Source organism: Pagrus pagrus, assembly GCF_965226575.1.
Source record: "Pagrus pagrus genome assembly, chromosome: 23".
NCBI lineage: Eukaryota > Metazoa > Chordata > Actinopteri > Spariformes > Sparidae > Pagrus > Pagrus pagrus.
This window is the reverse complement of record NC_140205.1, coordinates 13,995,383-14,014,929: the sequence shown is the minus strand read 5'-3', so window position 1 is coordinate 14,014,929 and position 19,547 is coordinate 13,995,383. Positions and strand designations below refer to the sequence as shown.

Sequence of the window (19,547 nt, the reverse complement as noted above, 5' to 3'; positions counted from 1 at the left end):
ATCTGCACAGCCACAAGAGTCTGCATGACAATTTTAAAGCCACATTATGTAGAAATTTGCATTTTCTATGATTTGGAGCCAACACAAGTAAATACAAATCCAAGTGTCATAACAATTTGTCAGACGTAATGGAATGTTTCGTGCTCACTACGAACCAAGCTCGGCACATCATAACGATGTTGTGTCTTGAAAACTCACGCCTCGAAGTAAACATGCACGCTCAGGCATTTTTCCCCTGCAGCAGTCAGCAGTTGCACACAACTCAAGAGAAGTGGCGCCAAGCTAATGTAACCTGAACCAGAGACAATAACACCTGGCTTTGCAGGCTAACTTTGCTAACACAGCCAAACATCACGCAAGTGCAGCACCATCTAACTTAGAAAGCCAGCTAATATAACTCCCTATTCAACTGCAGCAAATCCGGCTTGGCGTCCGTCTGCAGCCTTTTATTTGGCAAAGCCTTCGCCAACAAGTAAAAGCCGGTCTGAGATTATTTAATGTGTCTCACTCAGTCACTGTCTCTTTTTTCTATTCATAGCTTCCTCTACTAACATCGTCCTCGGGCTCTTCACCTCTGTCATGATGTCCGTAGAGGCTGCTAAGCCCAGTTCCGTCACCCACTCACCCGGCTCTGAATGTACCACATGGGGGCGCAAAAGATATTTCATTCATTTTGATGCAGAATTATACAAATGCACATACTGTATATGTGTCGAGTAAGTGTGTTAGTGTGTTTAGTATAACATTTCAGTGTGTGAATGTCAGAATCATTGTGGCGAGATTTATTTGTTTTAGCAGCTCAGCACTAGATGGAATTTTATCAAAACTGCACTCAAATGAGGCACGAATACACACAGTCTCTCTCTAAAACAGACACACACACATACACACACACACACACACACACACACACACACACACACACACTCCTCTTTATTACTGTACACTCCAATGTATTTGCCATGTGCTCGGGAGCTCCTTGCCAAACTTTCATTGTCCCTCCCTCTCCCTTTTTCTGAACTTGTCAAATCATTTTAAGTGAATACATGTCGCATATGTTTCAGTCCCTCATTTTTACAGTAATGGATTTTCAGTATTTAAAGCATCGGTCTGAATCACATCATGGTGGGGTAGTAAAAACCTTTTTCTTTGACCCACAGTAACTGATTCAACACCGTCCACAATCTGCACCGGTGGAAAAAAGGTCCCTATAACCTTTTCCAGAACTTTCCAGACATATGCCGGTTAAAAAGCTACAGGAGCACAAATCACTGTGAAGACTGGCTGAAGTGGAAAATGAAGAGGACGAAAATACGTTGGTTTTTTTTCATCGCAGCATGTTTTCTATTACTGTCGTCTTAAGTGGAGAGCAGCAGGAGCCAAAGTATTACAGTAAAGATACAATATTCGGAGCGAAGCAATATACTGCATATCTTTAGGGACTTGATAGTATCTTGGCATGATGTAGGAGAAACCTTTGGAAAGTTTCAAGGTTGCTTGAACAAAAAACAGAGCTATTTATTTATCCAGACTGCAAGTCAAACACTGTTGAATTGTGGCCTATTTCCAGGATATTATAATCCAAAATCTGCCAAAGAACATGATTTAAAGTGCACAAAAAAAGGCAAGATGGGGCAAAGAATGAAAATCCTACACCTGAGTGGAGATGTATTTCATTCTGGACACACACAGAGACAGCGGCTAAAAGCACTCTTGTGACAGCTCTAGAGCAAAATAAACACGGCCACCAAGAGATAAGCATTTTCTAATCCCGGGGAATAAATACACAGGGTGATGAATGGCTGAGTGACAGCTTAAAGACAGAGCTTATTTGTATGGGCGTACTTCCTCATGGCAACATTACTCACAGGCAGCGCGTACAGTTGTCAGGCAATTTTCTCTCTCTGCAAATAGCACCGCTCTCTCAACACACTCGGTATGCTCTGCATGCCTGCGCATTAGTCCACCCTCAATTACTGCAGTTGACATCAGCCCAAAAAAATGAAATTATAGTCAACATATTAGCGTCACAAGTGGCCGTATAATCCCGGATTTCTTACACATACACACAGAAAACACATGAAACGCACACACACTCAAGCACAAGCCTGATGTTAATGTGAAAACCACGCGTTACTGTATATCCTCCCTCTTTATACGAGCAGTAATTGTCAGCAAAGCTGTTTTATGTCGTGCTGGCCACTGAAAACTATAAGTGTGCCGGGGTAAGCACCATGGCAGGTACGAGCGGATCGCATTTCATCTACAATATCTCTTTAGCAGATGGCAGACTTTACAGGAAAAGATGATTGTTGTGGACACTGATTGGCAGTCGCACTGTTAATGTTGGCGGGCTAACTGAGAGGAAGGGTGAAAGGTGAAGGAGAATGCACAAAAAGAACTGTGCCTGTGTGTACTTGCATGTGCTTAGACGTAGAGCGCCGCAGGAATGAGTCCTAAAACCCGGAAATGAGTTAGCATTTCTGCACCTCTGGTACCCTCGTCTCAAAGTCATGGGGTTTTTTATATGGGTTTTTCAGTTGACTGCCTGAAATAAGCTTAACATATTTTAACATTTTGTTCTACACATAAATTATGTCAGATAATACCCCACACGTTAAAAAACATCTTTGTGTCTTCAAAAAGGCATTTGCTAACAAGAGTATCATAAACTTGTCTGTCAGAGAGCTTATTTTATGCAATAATCCAAAATCCAATGGAAAAATCCCATGGTCTCTTCGAGAGAACCAGGGCGATGCTAACTTCTGGGTTAGCCTACAAAAATACGCCATCCCTGCAACAAACAAACTGTGCATGGCATGCATGCTAGCATAGCCATGCTAGCATGCATGCCTGATAGGCCAACAAAATAAAAAAGACATTTCCATCAGTATGTACTTTGTGATTAGGGCTAATGTTAGCAAACGTTAACATGCTAACATGCTAAATTAAAATGGCGAACATGAAAAACATTGAATCTGCTTAACTTGACCCTGTTGTAATCGTGAGCATTTTAGCATGCTGGCGTTATCTTAAAGTAGAGGTATTCTTACGTAGGCTACAGCCTCACAGAGCTACTAGCTAAATCTAAATCTTAAGCTATGTTTCAAACTCACTAACTGAATTTACTCATTCAGTGATGAATCATTGTCAATATGCATCCTGACTGGCAGATGTAGTCACACAGCAGTAAATATTGCATCTACAAAATGCATTTCATTGTGGGATTGTTAGCAGGAATTAGCGTACGTTTAACAGACACTACGTTTTTTTTCATGCAATTACTGCGTTGTGCACAATAGGATGACATATCTGAGCTCCAGGACACACACAAAGCTACATACAAACCACATGAAGAGAGATGAGTGTATGCACTGACACTTGCAGACCAGACCACCCTGGAACTGCTCTGACAAAGAATCCCCTCCCGACTGGTCGACGTGTGCGTGAGTGCGTGTGTGTGTCTGGCTGTGTGTGTGTCCACTCGTCAGGCTCCAGACAGACTCCTCTCCACGCTAAACACAGACACAATGTCAGACGATGTAAGGTGAGATAGGAAAATGTAAGAAAATTAGGGGTGCGACCCTTTAAAAGGCCCTCGGAGCTGAATGAGTGAGTGAGAGACACAGCCAGGGAGAAAGGGAGGAGGATTTTAACCCTTGTCATCAGATGCCATGACTAATGGTGGTGTAATAGTGGTGTGGATAAACTTGGACACATACAGCAGACCACATGCAGACAGGCCTGACTGATGCACCCTCAAGCCTGGAAATCTATGTGTGTGGCCTGAGCTTCCCTGCCCCCCCAAAACCCCTCTCTCATTCCCTCTCTCTCTCTCTCTCTTTTACACCCTTTCTCAGCCTCGATCACCCCTTTTTCTTCCTTTCAAAATTCGAGATTAAAGAGCAAGAAATGGGCCACAAAAAAGGGTCAAACTCACAACCCACAATGGTTTTCTCTCCTCAAACTGCCCTCACTGTGCATGTCCTGCTCTCCCTCCCTCCTCCTTTTCCCCCCTCCACTTCCTCCGCCCTCTCTGCTAGCTGTAACACGGCTTTGCAGCCGGGAAATGGAAATCAGCCACTGCTAATCCTTTATTCTCTCCTCTCTACTTTGTACCACTTCACTTCTTCCCCTGTCAAGTTCACCTCTCCTTTCCTCTCCTCCACCGTTCTCCTCTCCCACCGCCTCCCGCTGTTATGTTCTCCATATGCTTTGATGGCTCCTCCTCTGAACGGGGGGAAATGATTCAGGCCCCTGGCATGCATGGCAGGGCTGCAGCTGGACACTGCACCTGCAGCTCCGAAAAACAAGCTGACGGGTGCATGTTCGGGAACTTTCATGCATGTGTGTGTGCGCGGTGCAGGCATTTTAGCGTGTGCACAAGTATTTTTCTCATAGGTCAAACTCCTGCTCTTTCTCGGCACCCCTCCGCTCTGTTTCCCGCCATTTTCACGTTCCTGCTTTTTTTTCCTCCTTGGTTATTCCCACACTTCTGCTCTCTCACAGGCAGCCTTCAGGCAAATTAAAACGATGTGAGATGTTTAGAGGAGCACCTCAGTCGTGGCCACTGGTGGTTGCAGGGGGGTGGCGATTGCCCAGGATAAAAACACATTTGAGGTGCTCTTCCAGTGGACAAAACGTGATAAAATGCTCTCTTGGGTGCCCTTCCAGTGGACAAAATGAAGTGTCCTCTCTGCACGCTGGTGCCCCACCCCATACTGTTGGTGCCCTATATATTTTTGTCGCCCCTGCCCCTCAGACATCCTGAGTCCACCCCTGGTCGAGGCCCCTTGAGATCCCAAGTTTCAACCAGTCACGACAAAAACCATGGGAACCTGTAGGTACCACGTTTGTGTTGTGATGACAAAAAAATACCCGAGGCACACCAGCACAATTTGTACAAAATTGCGCGTTACAACCGCAGTGACCCGTAGCTTTTTAGCAAATTCAACCTTGCCAAAGCCGCCTTTTTGATTGAGGGTTGTGGGAGAAGAGGTATAAAAAAAATACCCAACAGAATGACGGAAAATGACATTACACTTTTCATTTTGATTGATGGCAAAAGCTGCTCGGTTGCCGCACCCCCCTGCCTCCATAAACTACGCCATAAATCATGTAATTAGCAGAGCCAACCTCCAGAGAGTTGCAAATGCAAGTTTGCAAGCCTTGAAATGAGGTCAATAAATCTCTGGAGAGGCTTTATAATTGAATTGGTGGTTGCCTTTAATGGAGCGTGATGTTTGTATGATTTTATTTCTGCTCGGAATAATAGCCACGTTGCACAGCTGAGTCTTGCAGCAGGTTCTCACTTGCAGGTAGATGTTTTCAATTACCGGCATGATGCGGTATCACCGTGTAGCATCTCTGAAAGGTGGAATCCAGTCAGGTGAAAAGGGACCTCTGGAAGGCACTTTGCAGAGAAGATTAGAGTTTCAACAAGCTATTGTTGTTTCACTGCGGCAGATAAGAGCGCTCTTTCTCCCTGACTGAAAACACATGACACTTGTGTTGCAGTGGTGAGAGATATTCCACAGGGAGGTTTGCCGTGGAAATACTCCAGCGCAGGATGTAAGACTTTGGGGGGGTCGACCCCTGCCGCCTGGAATTAATTGAAGCCGTAATTACCCCCGCACTAACGAGCCGGTTGTCTCGAGCGGCGGCCAGGTGTTTAGCAGGAATCAGTACGTGACAATGTGGGTTCGGTGTAGTAATCCATGTGCACACATACACAAACACTCTCCAAAAAACTGGAGAGAGTGAACAAACATTTCAGCAGCCGTCAATGCTCTTCACTCACCACATCCATTCATCTTCCAGAGAGGCCTCACACCCCGCAGCACCACAGTTTCCCCACCTTGGGAGCCAGATAGGAAGCTGTGGTATGATTTTCATATTTGTTACAGTGTGACAGATTCACTGTCACTGAACCTGATTTATGCGAGTCTTGAATTATTTATAGCTGGATGTTATTCAACACTATTGTTTAAAACACCCCTAAGCTGTCAGTGTTTACGCTGGTCTGGTCAAGTTTATGTTCATGCTACTTCTGAATGGGCCTACGGTGTCAGATGGTGGACGTTTCAACAGTTTACGAATAAAAGTTTGTACCCAGTACTTTTTAAATAATTTATATAACCATTTTAGCAATCTTAATCATTTATCAAATAGTTTAGCTAGAGTTATTTCATATATTATAACTACTTGCATTAGTTAGCTATTTATTTAATCCATTACTTTTAGCAAACCACCAGCTTATCATTTAGCCAATAGCTCACATCTATTTCAATTGTTTATCCATTCGGGCTACTTTTAGCTAACTATTTCATCCTTCACTGTTAGCAATCTTAACCATTTGTCAAATAGTTTCAGCTAGAAGTATTTCAACTATATCCATTTAAATCCACTGCGTTTAGCAAACCTCCAGCTAACCATTTAGCCAATACCGTTAGCTAACAACTAGCCTATTTCAATTGTTCATCCATTACCTTAGCTAAATATTCGATCCATTACTTTTAGCAACCTTAACTATTTATCAAATATTAGCTATGGTATTTCAAATGGACTAGACTAGCTCGGCCTATTTATTTCATCCATTATGTTTAGTAAACCACCAGCTAACACTTAGCCAAAGCATTGAGCTAACATCTATTTAAATTGTCCACCTTACTTTGGTTAAAATCCATTTAGCTGACAGTTAGCTAACTAATGATTAGCTTGAATGTGTTTTTATTTATTTTTGTATTGTAAAATGTATTTCTGTATGTTATATTAATGTTGTTATTTCTCTTAGGCTCTCTGTTAGGCTAATGATGTTCATTTACTTGCACTGTCCCTCAAATAAACAATTAAAATGATAAATAATAAAAATAAATAATTTTTACAAAAGATTACTATTTAACCATAATTGCTAGTTTGATCTTTAAACTCCCTGCTAGTCAGTTAGCCACACTAGTTTTCACATGCTCGCAGTACATGTTGCTTCGTGTTCAGGCGTTACAGGAGCAGCTTCATGTATTTGTATATATAATATTTTTCTGAACCAGCTAGTCCACAGTCTTTCCATGTACCCTCTGGTAACGACAATGCAGTGTCCCTATAGGTTTGTGTGTATGCACAATGTCTGTGTGTGGGTGTGTGCATAAGCCGGTATCTGTTTTGTACTCTGTACTTTGTGCATCTGTGTATATGCATAAACATCTGTGCCAGCAGGTGTGTGTGAACTTGCCACTAACAAGGTGACAGGTTAGGTGCTGTGCGATGCCTCCGGGGGCCCTTAAGCTTGCTCAGCACGCACAAACTGAGCCCACTAGTCCTCAGACAATACACTACTATGCTCTGCTCTGCACCTGTGTTATGTTTTCATGCTGACAAAGATGTGCTTTCCTCTTCGTGGGCTAAAGATCTGCTTTGTTTCCATGACTCAGAGACTGAAATAGAAGAGCTGCCACCAACTCTGAACCGAGGCTCTTTGTAGTAAAAGGGCCAAATAACTTCGAACACACAAACACAGCAGTGAATGGTTAGCAAACGGGTGGTATGCGGATTACTCACTGTGTAGAACTGGCACACAAATGCTGAGTGAACACAATTCGCTTGGCTTTGATTTACCTCTCAGTATTTTCCATGTGTGTAACTAAACTCATCTTGTAAAATGCGCACGGTGTCATCGGATACATTTTGTTTTTACCATGATCCGCAAACTGGAAGACGGTTCAGAGGAAAGTGATTTACAAAGTTTACAACAATGACATCCAAACTCTTAACGTGTAATGCAATGATTTATGGGCATTTGTTTCGAGGGGGAAAAAATAGACAATAACCCGCCGCTTCAAAACAGCCAACAGAGAATGTTTATTTAATTGTCAAAGAGTCAGGCACTTGTGATGTTGTCACTGCTCTGACTAAAAGAAAACCGAAGCATTAAAGAGCGGGAAAGCAGGTCTGTGTCATTTCTGGTCAGCCACTGTCATTGCCAAGATCATGTAATCAGAAAAAACATACTACTGCCCCCTTGTGGGATCAGATGATACTACAGTATGTCTGTGAGCAGCACACATTAGTTTACTCAGGTTTTGCACGGGAGACCTATTTTATTTTTTGTTGTTTGTGCTCATGAAGAGATAATTCTGTAAGTCTTCAGTCTCATGTGAAACACAGCAGGATTTTCCTTGGTGGGAACAATTTGAAGAATCACGTGTCCTTGAGCAAAACCCTCAGCCATAAACACTGGCACAGATGAGGATGGCATGAACGAGCGTCTCTGAAAAAGCACTCAAGATAATCATTTCTTTTTCTTCTTTCCTTCTCTCCGTGCTCCTTGTCTTTAGCTTTTGCCTCTTTTTGAGGCATCACAGTGCGATTATTTCTTGGAAAGAAATTTCATCTTGTTTCCTGGAGCAAAGAAAAGGAAACAGAGGGGTTTAAGGTGAAAATGAGCCGACAGTAGATTGTTTGAAAATATTCTGGCTAAGCATCACTCAGAAACAACCTTACCCAAGCCTTTGAGAAATCTGTTGACCCTCCGGTGTTCATTCTCATGGATGGAGTCTAAATACTCCTGCACCCTGACTTCAAACAGTCCTGAGGAAAAAAAAAGAGAATCGTGAATCATTGGATCACCTCCCGAAGGCTGAACCTCTTTTAACTGCAGCTGTTTACCTCTCAGAGCCTGCCTGTGGAGCTCTCTCTCCTGGATGAACCAGCCAAACATCTGAGTCTCCATGAAGACCTCCAGGAAGCGGCGGACGGTCTTAGACAGGATCGCTTTGCGAAAACCTTCATGCTGAAAGGAGCAGGGGACCGGGGAGGAGGAAGAGGAAGAGTAGCCGTCTTCCCGTTCTCCGGTGATGAAGAGTGGATAGTGGCCTACCAGCTCGACGAAGAAACGAACAAAGGCCTCGGACACAACGGTGCTGAGTTGGTCTGGAGAGAATAAAGAGATAAATGTTGTACAAACACATACAAACACAACCACAAGGTGCTGCTGAAGTTGAAAAATCAAATATCTTTTATGTTCCAGTTCTTGTTATGTCTCACCACTGGGTGTGTCTCCTCCTCTTTCATTAGCGAGCTCTCTTCTCCTCTCCAGGACGTTCTCCAGGGCTGATTGGAGCTTAGAGGGCAGGATGGAGTCTTCATCGTCCAACTGAATGTGACAAAACATTTTAAAACCATGTGCAGGTATGTTAAAGGGTAACTCAATCAACTTTACAAATTACAGTGTGTCTACAGGTCTTGGGGAGGACTACTGCATATGTGAAAACAGTAGTATAAAGGCTTTTGTGGCTCCAGAGGAAGCTGAATGTAATGTGATAAAAAATATTGGCTGAATTGCGGGTAATGTATGCGCTAGCAAGGATATGTGGAATAAAAAAGATTGATTTTAATCATTTCTTTTTAAACTGTCCATAACCCAACAGGGTTATATGTGTGCTAGACCAGTGGACTGCTTTTCAAAGCCTGTCGCCTGCATTACCCACAATGCAACAAAGCCGCTGATTGAAATCACTGGTGACAATTTATCAGAGTACATGCTGCTTCCTCTGGAGCCACAAAAGACTTTATACTACTTTTTTCATGGCTGGTTTCATGTGTAAAATTGGTGTAGTCACCCTTTAAAGGCCCTATATTATAGAAAGTGTTATTAGAAAGCAGATGTAGCTGCTATATAAATACTGAAAGTATCGAAACGCTCAATCCACGGAGAAAAGCTGAGAAACTGTCAGCACCCTCAGCCATGAAAAAACATTGACAGAACTGATGCAAAAACATGGCGGGCAGTGCCTGCTCAGGCCTGTGAGAGCTGACCAATCAGACCAGACTAACCCATTTCTGGAGGATTTCTTAAAGAGATGCTGAAGGAATGGAAAGTATGAGAAAAATAGTATGTTTAGAACATTAAAGCCTGTAAACATTTTCAAGTAGACACCCAAAACATGTGTTACGAGTATAATATGGGACCTTTAAGAATGAGCTGGTTGATAATGTACCACAATCGGATCATGCAGAGCTACAAAAAACACACAGACATGACTGAACGCAGGCCTACCTGTCTGAGAAATCGATTGTTCCCAAGATCCACAACCAGAACCTGCACATAGAAGACCTTAGTTATGATAATGAACAACATTTTTGCATTAATAATGTTCACAGCGTTAAATGATTTCATGTTTTGATAGATGAATTAAGGCCTCTCTGACCTCCTCCAGGGGCAGCTCGGTGAGCTGAGGCAGGGTACTGGACAGCAGGCCGACGATGAACGGGGTCGGAGTGCAGACGATGTCGAGCATAGCCGTGGGCAGCACGGGGATGTAAGTGTGCTGCCATACGAAGGGGTAGAGCAGCGCCACGACAGCATGGCAGCACTGGGAGAGAGTACTGAGAGGAAACACACAGGGACAACGGGACGCTTTTAATTGCATGTTTGAAGCTTATACGATTTATTTTTGCTTTCTTTCTGGAGGAGAGAAGGACAGAAAGATACAGAAATGTACTCCTTCTCACCACATGAGGGTGCTGTTGTCTAAAATACCATCCAATCACTTTTAATATTCCCCAAAGTAACAACATTTCCCAGAGAGGAAAGCATATCCACATACTTCCTTCATTTACGTCATTCAACTTTGCATTCCGGTCATCTACTAGTGTGACCGCTCTTTCTGACTCCCACTGGCTTTCTCCTGCAGAACAAACAAACTGGCCCCGGCACGAAAAAACTCACCAGACTGGCCTCAAAATATCTCTCTGGCATGTTCCCTGAATAATTCTGGGGCTGCCATAGATTTATTTTAAAATCTGGGTCTGGACCACCCGCATTTGTGATAAATTTATAATGAAAACATCCCTGCTGCTTGCACCTAATATCTGCCGGCTCCATAATTACATAAACAGTGAGGGAAGGATGTTCAGTGCAACATCATATTTTTAAGGGCTGTCACACAGAGGGAGGGGAGCTTCAGACTTCAGTATGTCCCTACAGGATAAAGGCTCCACTGAAGAGACCGACCTGAGTTTATCGGCGGTGAAGATGACCCTCCGCTCCAGCAGCAGAGACCCGAACACCCTGAGGAGCAGGCGCAGACTCAGACAGGAGAACAGACACTCGAAGTCTACGTGCTCCAGGCGGGAGTCAGAGGGTCGACAGAGCTCCATCACCTGGGAATACAACGCATAAAAGACATTAGGCACTCGCTAAGGGGCCGTGGCACTCGCAATGAGGGGGGCGTTACTGAAAACATGCCAAAAAATGTTCACACTCTGCAGTTACATGAGTTTCACATCACGAAATCTGAGATTATTACTGCCAAAATGCTGGGTTAACTTGATATTCTAGCAGTCAGTCGGGCATAATTTTCAAAAACAGGTTTATTTTATCGAGCTCTGTAGTCTTCAATATTTCCGAAGGCTCCAGTTTCAATGTTTGCTTCAGATAGCCTCCAGTGTCACTGACCTCAGTGCCTGAGCCGGGAAGGAAAGTTTTAATAGTGATGGTTCTGCCCGGGGCTGGAAACTGAGCCTCCATGATGGCTCTCATAAAAGGCTGTACGAGAGCTGGAGACAAAGCCCTCCGCCTCTCCACCTCGTCCAGCACCTACAGTACACACAAATAAGCACAACCACAAACACTATAAATTTGTTTAATGGCTTTTATGTCAATAATATTATCGTATGGGACCAGCTGGGGTTTACCTTGGAGAACAGGTTGAAACAGCCAAGGTGACTAACAATACAGTAGACCTCTGGTAGGCGTTTGCCTTTGCCACTTGGCTGAAAACAAAAGGTGAAAGTTTATTTGTTGTTACCAAATGAAAATGTTTCAAATGTCTAACCTTTTCTGAATGTGAGAAATTCAGTTTAACAGCTATGTGTATTTTTGGATTAGCAACTGGGTTTTTAAAGGTGCAATATGTAAGAATTGGCCACCTCTAGGGGGCAGCATATCACCAGAGTAACAGCTAACTGCTGCTAAATGTAGCTGCTGTTAGCTCAGTTATCCATGTGGCTAGCGGACATCTTTAATATGACATCAAAACTCTTATTTCTTCACATTCTGTTTATAGTTTTTGTTCATTTGTTTTATGATGTTTAATTTATGTTCTACTCTTACATATTGCACCTTTAAAGTATTTGGAGGACAACATATACGTTTCAGAAATTAAAAAATGTTCATATACACGTCAATAATGCTGAAACTTACACATACTGTAGAAATACATAGACAGCAACATGTAAAGGCACACACACACACACACACACTTTCCCAGTCTCACACACTTCCTCCCAGACTCTGAGATGGACTGTTTTCCCACAGGCACGCCGACTATTTTGGCACGCTTATTTACTCAGCCGTCATTGTGGTATTTAGCCACTTCCTGTTCAGTAGCGCTGCACTTATTTATTTGACTCGTTTCTATTTACCAGTAAACGCCGGCAGTATCCAAACCTCCTGCTCCCATCCTCTCCGGTCAAAACAAAAGCGAACATCTCACTATGCGGGATGACCCACAACAAAAACACAAATAAACATGTGATTAGCATATTTTGATTGTATATACATGGATAATTATATACATACAAACTGTAATACTGGTATTTATCCATCCATACATCATCTGTTCATATCAGCAGTCATTTTCAGTATTTAACATGTTGAGTTGCTAAGGAGAGAAACAGCTCTGGGGAGGATATTTTGACCGTTAATTAACTTTAATTTATGCAGCATTAAGTTATTTTTTATGCCCTCACCTCGGGTAGCTCTCCACCGGCTCCCAGTCTTTTGCATCAGGGAAACAGAACTGAGGAATGATCCTCAGCTGATCCTCCGTCTCCCTCATGAACTTGAAGCTGCGCTCCAGCTGTAAAAGCAGTGATGCAATGGGACTCACTTTTTACTGCTTTCGTGCATTTTCATTAACTTAATTTCCCATTACTATTTCATGCATGTTCAACAAAGGACCTTTCTTTTTTTGTATCGGGACATCCCTGTGGACAAAAGCAGTTTGACCAGTCACATATTTAGAAAGTTTTCAATGTTTTTTCTGTCTCGGGGTAAAAAAATGCAGCATTCTATTTTGAGACATCAGGGATTTTTCACTTCCATAAAGTTTATGAACTCACAAGAGACAGATTCAAAATGGATGCAACAAAGGCCAAGTAAGAGTCCAAATATAAAAGACTGGATCCTACAGATCCTACTTTAGGAAGCTCCCTCTATGTTATACTGTTTGATGAGTAAACTTAACTTAATGTGTAAAATTGGTGAATTGCCCCTTTAAAAAAAATGAGCACAAAAAACAAGCAAAGCTCGAAGCACCCCTCAGATCCTGACCTTCAGGGGGAACTGCTGCGACACCTCTGGCAGATATTGGGCACCAGCCTTCGACTTCTGCAGCGACACAACTAGAAAATATTCAAAGAGCTGACGTTGGTGGAGGTCCTTTTCCCGGGAGCTCTTGGTTCCGTTGTAGTGGACTTGAGCCTGGCCTGGCTGGCTCAGTATGGACTGGACTGACCTGAGACGCTGACGATGAGCTGGGGGGAAAAAAGTAAGGTACAGTGTGGTTATAAATTAAAGATGTCAAAAGTTGTTAAGCCAAAAAGGAGATGTTGTGTGTGGTAATCTACCTTTTGCTCTTTCTTCAACTTCACTCTCAGAGTCACTGTTGTCATCTGTTACTGAAAACAAAAGTCATGTCTATTTAGCCAAAACTACTATTTTACATTATAGGTATAAGAAAATGCATAGAATAAAGTTTAATTTCCTCTGGATAATCATCATTTAAACATGATCACCTCTCCCTGAGCTTGTCTCAGCGTAATGATAGATCCTCCGTAGACGTTTCTTCCCGATCCGAGCCTCAAAGATGCTGTTGATTCTTAGTACAACCTGTTGGAACAAAGCTCTGACTCAGTGTGAAGAAATACTACAGCATGATTTCTGTCCTCAAGGATGTGACCTTCTACCTATACAGCTCTAAAATAAGCCCACACCGTTGGTATCCTGCGGCAGGTGCGGCTGTAGAGATCCCCGGGCATCCAGGAAGTGTTTTCAGGCCCGGTGGGAGTGGAGGGAGGGCTGAGCTGGGGTGGAGATGAAACACCGCTGCTGGTGCTGTGGGTCGACTGGTTGGTTCGCCGCAGGTCCAGCAGCTTGAAGCTCCTGGCTGAATTCTGCCTGAAGAAGCCGGGCCTTGAAGTCTGTAGACAGAATTTAATCAATTTTCGAAATACTTCAAACATAAACGTGAAGTATTATGCTTGGCTTATACTGTGGGAACCTTAGTACTATCGGCGCCAGGAGAGGAGGGCAAAGACTGCTGGGAGCACTGACTATCCAACTCGATGTCCTCATATGGGTTCTCTTTGGATGAATCTGCAGGGAGAGCAAAGATGGCAATGTTCAACACATGTTCATAGGCATTTATAGGCAAAACTAAGAGGTCTTATTTTTCAAACAACATGGGATTCCAGTTTCCATTCCAGTTTGTAGGGTTAGGGTTAGATGAGAAGATCAATACCACACATGAATCAGTTTGATAATGAGTAGCCAGTGAAACATAAGAGGATGAACAGAATTTTTATCTTTGGATAGAGCTAGGCTAGCTGTTTCCCCTTGTTTCCAGTCTTTATGCTAAGCTAAACTAACTGGCTGCTGGCTGTAGCTTTATATTTACGAGATAGGTGTTGATGTTCTCATCTATCTCTTGCCGAATTTCAAACTATTTCTTTAAAAATGTAAATCAGTGAAGGATAATAGAGGTGACTGACCGAGGATGTCTTCATAGTGATGTTCCTGAGACAGTGAGCGAGACAAGAGCGGGCTGGTTGACCCTGCGAGGTCTTCAAACTCAAAGGACTTCCTGTCACCATGAAGAGAAACATCAGGTCAAACTGTGACTATAGCCATAAAAAACAAAACACGATATGTTTGTTCTCTCCATACCTGTTGATGTTGTCTCTGACTCTCTCACCCCTCGATCTTCCGTAGACACCAGAGGGAGGTTTCGAGGATGTTTTCGTAGGGTTGGAGGGCAGTGGTGGGAGGTTCCTCTGCCCTCTCCCCTGCTTCTGACTCTTCCCGACAAAGGCGGTAGCTGGATGCTGGAAGGTACGTTGGGGTTTGGGGACTGGGTTGATGGGGGGTTCTCCTGGTTCTGTGTACACATTCTCCTGGTCCTGCTTTCCTTCTCTGGCTCCAGAGGATTTCAGTGCACTAGCCTGACTCGTGACTTCACATTCTTTCTTCGTCACCTCTGTCCGTTTGTCCCTGCTTGGTGGGCTGAAGTAGTTTCCGAGTTCTGTTGGAGTTTTCCCATGATTCTCCCCCATAGCCTCCAGCTTTTTGAAAAGAGTAAATACAGCTCTCTTCTCCTGGCTGGTTTGTTCGGCTGGCCTCCTGTCACTGCTTTTCCTCAGCGTCCCCACCTGCTGCTGCACTGTCGACGTAGGTGAACAAGGCCTTGAATCCCCAAGCTTTTCTACATTCTCTTTCTCGTGATCTTGCTCTTCCTTGTGGACAACTCTACTGGAATCCTCTCCTTTTCGGTTTTCACTGGGCTTGCTGCTCTTGAGTGTCCCTCTTTGCTGTTTCCCAGTTTCAGCAGGTGAACAAGGCCTTGAAGCCCCGTTCTCTTTCCCAAGATTTTGCTTTTCCTTATTGGATACTCTCCTGGAAGTCTCTGTACTCTGCTCATCGTTGCTTTTCGTCAAAGATTCGGTCCTTTTTATGCTGGTGCATTGGCCCAAAGAACCTGAGGTAATGGGTGAATGAGGAGGCTCTTTCCCCTCCCACAGAGAAATCTTATCCTTGATTTTGCCTCCATTGGATCTTGAGAGTTTGTGGCCTACCAAGAGATTATTCTCATTGCTGTGAGGATCAAAAGTAGACTTCCTGTGAGCCATGATGAGTAATTCTTCCCTCTGGTCACTCAGGTTGTCTAATGGGGCGAAGGGGAGTTTTGGTGCCCCCTCTTTTCCTTGCACAGTTCCCTTGTTTTCCACTGAAGCAATATGGAAACCACTTAGCTCACCAAGACAGCCGTTCTTCAGTCTAAGCACAAAAGGAAAAAACATGTTTTCTGAGTTTTACAAAGTTGCAAATGAACGTATTTGAACGTATGAATGTATTGTGTGTTGGAGTCCTGGACAACACTTGTTGCCGCTGAGAGAGCTTAAGCTAGTTAGCAAGCAAGCAGCTGAAATAGTTAGCTAAAACTATAAAACTAGATAGCTTAGTTGAAATAGTTAGCTGAAAGTTACTGTATATATTAACACTCAAAACAGTTAGCACGTAAGTACGACATCGACAATACAGTTGACGCTAGCTGAAAGTAATGGCTAAGCAGTTGAAACCATTAACTGACAAAGAGTAATTGCTAAAAGTAGGCTAATGGACGGATGTTTGAAACAGATAGCTTTAGCTAAGAGTTGGCTACTGGATAAACAGTAAAAAATAATTAGCTAAATGTAGCCTAATGGATTTAGCTCAAGAATAAATGGCTGAAGCTAAAAAGGATGCTAATGAATCAGCAGTTGAAGAAGCTGGGCCTTCTTAGCAAAAAATGGTTAAACTTTGACATAGCATAGCTAAAAATCATTAAATATGTCTGCCAGTGCAACTGGTGGCCTAGAAGTAGTTTACAAAACACAAACTTGACCAAACCAACCTTATTTTGTACAAAAAAGTGCAATAAATGCTTTTATATAGGCCTTAGTATATAAAATAATAACATCGACTTTAAAATCAGTTGAAATGCACACATTTGGTGGTAGTTTCTTGGGTTCATTTGACAGGCCTATAGGGGTAAAGACACAAAAGGTTGGGAACCACTTCTTACAGAATTTCTCAGTGAAATACATCTTTTTAATAATTATACTGGACTACTCATGTCAACAAAAGGCTCTGACTGCCTCCAGACTTTCCCAAACTTCCCAGTACAGTCTCTGTGACTACCAGTTAGGGGACACTTAGTCTTTTTCTGGCAACAGTGGGAAAATTCAGCCTGTGAGTAAATGCCAGAGGACAACCCTATGACCGAGCATCTTCTTCTCATCAGCCTCGCTAAATAAACACATACTTGGACCGCTGCCCAATTCATCAAACCGTTATGATTTAATAAATAAACGGGAGGAAATGGGAAGCCCAAAGTTGAAAGACCTGTTGTGACTTTTCCTTAATGGATGTGATGACAAAAGGGCAACCTAAACTGCTTTACTTACTGTATTTCTCAAGCTCAAGAGGAACTGAGGAAAAATGTTCATTTTCTACAGTGTAAATGTTCAATTTGATACAAACCTGTTGATAGTGGAGTAGATACAGTCCGGCCTGGTTGGCATTCTCTTAGTGGCCTCCATGATCACTGTACACCTAAAAGATTAAGAGGAAAGCATATTCAGCCAATAAATCTATAAGCATTTCTTTGAGTTTCAATGTTTAGATTTTTATTTGCATCCTGTCTGGCTTGGCTCTTTTCAATGAAACTGAAAGAGTTTTTTCATATTAGAGATCAACAGACTTGTTAAGGCTTATGCAATGTGACCATTCATTCACAGCTGGTAATGTACAGTATTTACAGGACAGCTGGGCAGACTCAAGGAAAAACATGACAGCCAGGGACTCGGTGCAACTCCCTCAAGCAGTTCATCACACAAACCAACATTTCAACAGTCATTAGGGAGCTCTTGCGTGATTGAATCACTCGCCTCGGCCTTTTCTTTCCTTTCCTGTATTGGTGTATGCTTCTTATTCTGCTGCAGGAGTCCAACCTTTGGCCCTCAGAGCGACCAAAATGCTCTGCTCTCCTCTTCTTGACTCACATACTTTCACATCTCTAAAAGGCCAGTGTTTCAAAGTTCACTGGCCTCTAAGATAGAGCTTGGTCATTTCCCAGCTCTGAGGCTGTTGTCACCATTTGTTTAGTTGATATGTAGTCAAAATGACAGGGTAGCTTGAGCAGAGGGACTGCATACAGCTCTTAAAGACGCAGGCTATGGCTGATTAGCTGGGAAACAAGGCATCCAGATGCCTATCTACTGTGTGATAAAGATAAGGAACCATTAAGAGCAGCCCTATAAAAGAAGAAGCATATGTTGTGGCAGTTTTCTCTTATGCAAGAGGTTGCTTTTAGGAAAAAGTTGATTTTCCAAATATGTTTTTACCAAATAAATACATCACATCTTATTTTCTCCCCTCTCGAGTTAATTTTCACAGGTGACTAAGCGGAAAAGATATAACTTTAGATTGCTTCTCCAACACTGAATGTTTGTACACTTGAAACATAAACAAGTCAATGAAAATATGAGACAACACAGTTTGTTAAGACCACATTTTGTCTCTCAAACACATCAAATTAGATCTGTTTCTTACCTCCTTCTGTCGTACAGTTTCCATGTGTTCATTAGTGAAACAGGAACATGATGGAGCCGATGTTGCTATATGAGTATCCATTGGTATAACCTCAGAACCACCCCAATGTGGTGTGCCGTATGTCCAGGTAAAACACTCTGCGGTAGGTTTTCTATCTCGATTAAGTCGTCAGATGTATAATTGAGCGAGACATAAGGGTCTCACCTCAAACTGCTGTACACTCCTCTCTCCCTGTCTCCAATCTCCAACTTTCATTCACTCTTTCTCTGCCCACACACAGCCTGAATATGACTTCCTCCCTCCCTCTCTTCTCTCTCTCTCTCTCTTTACATGTGTCTCTATCTGCTGGTTGACTCCCTCACAACTGACATTATGAAGGGTAAGCACTGACACATGGGACAGACGTCATTCTATTACATTATTTCCCTCCAAATCTGACATTCGTTGGAGTTCACATCACAACTGTTCCCGAGCTACAGTTGCTCATGCAGCTGTAGCACGTCAGCCCACCCTCCTCGCCCTGCGGTGTATATTCACCTCCATACATTAATGACAATGAGAGTCCCAATGATATATGCAAAATACAAGCAAGGAAATGACAAGAGGCTTCTAAACTTGTTGTACCCAAAAAACAACGGAAAATCCTTAAATTTCAGAGACACTTTTTATATAAATCATTAGAGAACACATACAGTTAAATAGTTTTAAGTACAATTTTTAACCTAGACATGTACATGTCATGTATTTTATTTTTTTCTTTACCGTTGTTCTCTATTTAATCCACTTCCAAGGCTGCTTTCTTCATCAAAATCAAAATTTATTTTTTAAATAAATAGACTTCATGGTATTGAAAGTTGATTAAAAGTGACATATTGCACCTTTAACTTTAATCACAATGAAAATTTGGACCAATGTCCAGTTTTAAATGTGCAGCGCACTAGCACAAACATACAGTTTAACCACACATACTGTCTAAATATCTTAAACAAACAATCTGTATATTATATATAGATAAGACTCACCAGAATTCAAGTGCTGACCAAGTTCAGAGCTGGATCCTCGCTGCAGTGTCACTGCCTTTAATACAAGTGTAGTGTGCAGATTTTAAACTATGTACAAATCTGCCTGTAGCCAATGACAGCTTGGCTCTACCCAACAAGTGTCACAGTGACAGGTGAGA

General features: G+C 42.7%; 1 protein-coding gene across 4 annotated transcripts; it reads right to left on the bottom strand.

The window, feature by feature from the left end:
• Nucleotides 1-7,830: 7,830 nt before the first annotated feature.
• Nucleotides 7,831-19,435, bottom strand: LOC311252480 (DENN domain-containing protein 2A-like). Of its 4 annotated transcripts, none has more exons than XM_084345670.1 (20): nt 18,368-18,626; nt 17,297-17,368; nt 14,945-16,051; nt 14,770-14,861; nt 14,280-14,374; nt 13,993-14,199; nt 13,795-13,888; nt 13,627-13,677; nt 13,331-13,533; nt 12,748-12,857; nt 12,421-12,490; nt 11,692-11,769; nt 11,453-11,593; nt 11,009-11,157; nt 10,203-10,380; nt 10,052-10,093; nt 9,040-9,148; nt 8,662-8,925; nt 8,497-8,583; nt 7,831-8,394 (listed from the first exon to the last, which is right to left on the bottom strand). In XM_084345670.1, the coding sequence occupies exons 1-20, from the start codon at nt 18,397-18,399 to the stop codon at nt 8,363-8,365; spliced, it is 3,213 nt and encodes a 1,070-aa protein (XP_084201796.1). In that variant the 5' UTR covers nt 18,400-18,626; the 3' UTR covers nt 7,831-8,362. The 4 variants fall into 4 exon arrangements, with proteins under 4 accessions (XP_084201796.1, XP_084201797.1, XP_084201795.1 ...); XM_084345671.1 differs by having other exon boundaries at nt 13,627-13,671; XM_084345669.1 differs by lacking the exon at nt 18,368-18,626 and adding an exon at nt 19,390-19,435 and having other exon boundaries at nt 8,497-8,925.
• Nucleotides 19,436-19,547: the final 112 nt, after the last annotated feature.

Bases quoted from the DNA above. Each gene is read 5' to 3' on its own strand.
- LOC311252480 (XM_084345668.1), bottom strand. From the start codon at position 18,399: ATGAACACATGGAAACTGTACGACAGAAGGAG. The intron at 13,889-13,992 runs GTGTGGGCTTAT...TTGTTCCAACAG, and splicing joins CCTGCCGCAGGATACCAACG to GTTGTACTAAGAATCAACAG. The intron at 9,149-10,051 runs GTAGGCCTGCGT...TGTCACATTCAG, and splicing joins ACAATCGATTTCTCAGACAG to TTGGACGATGAAGACTCCAT.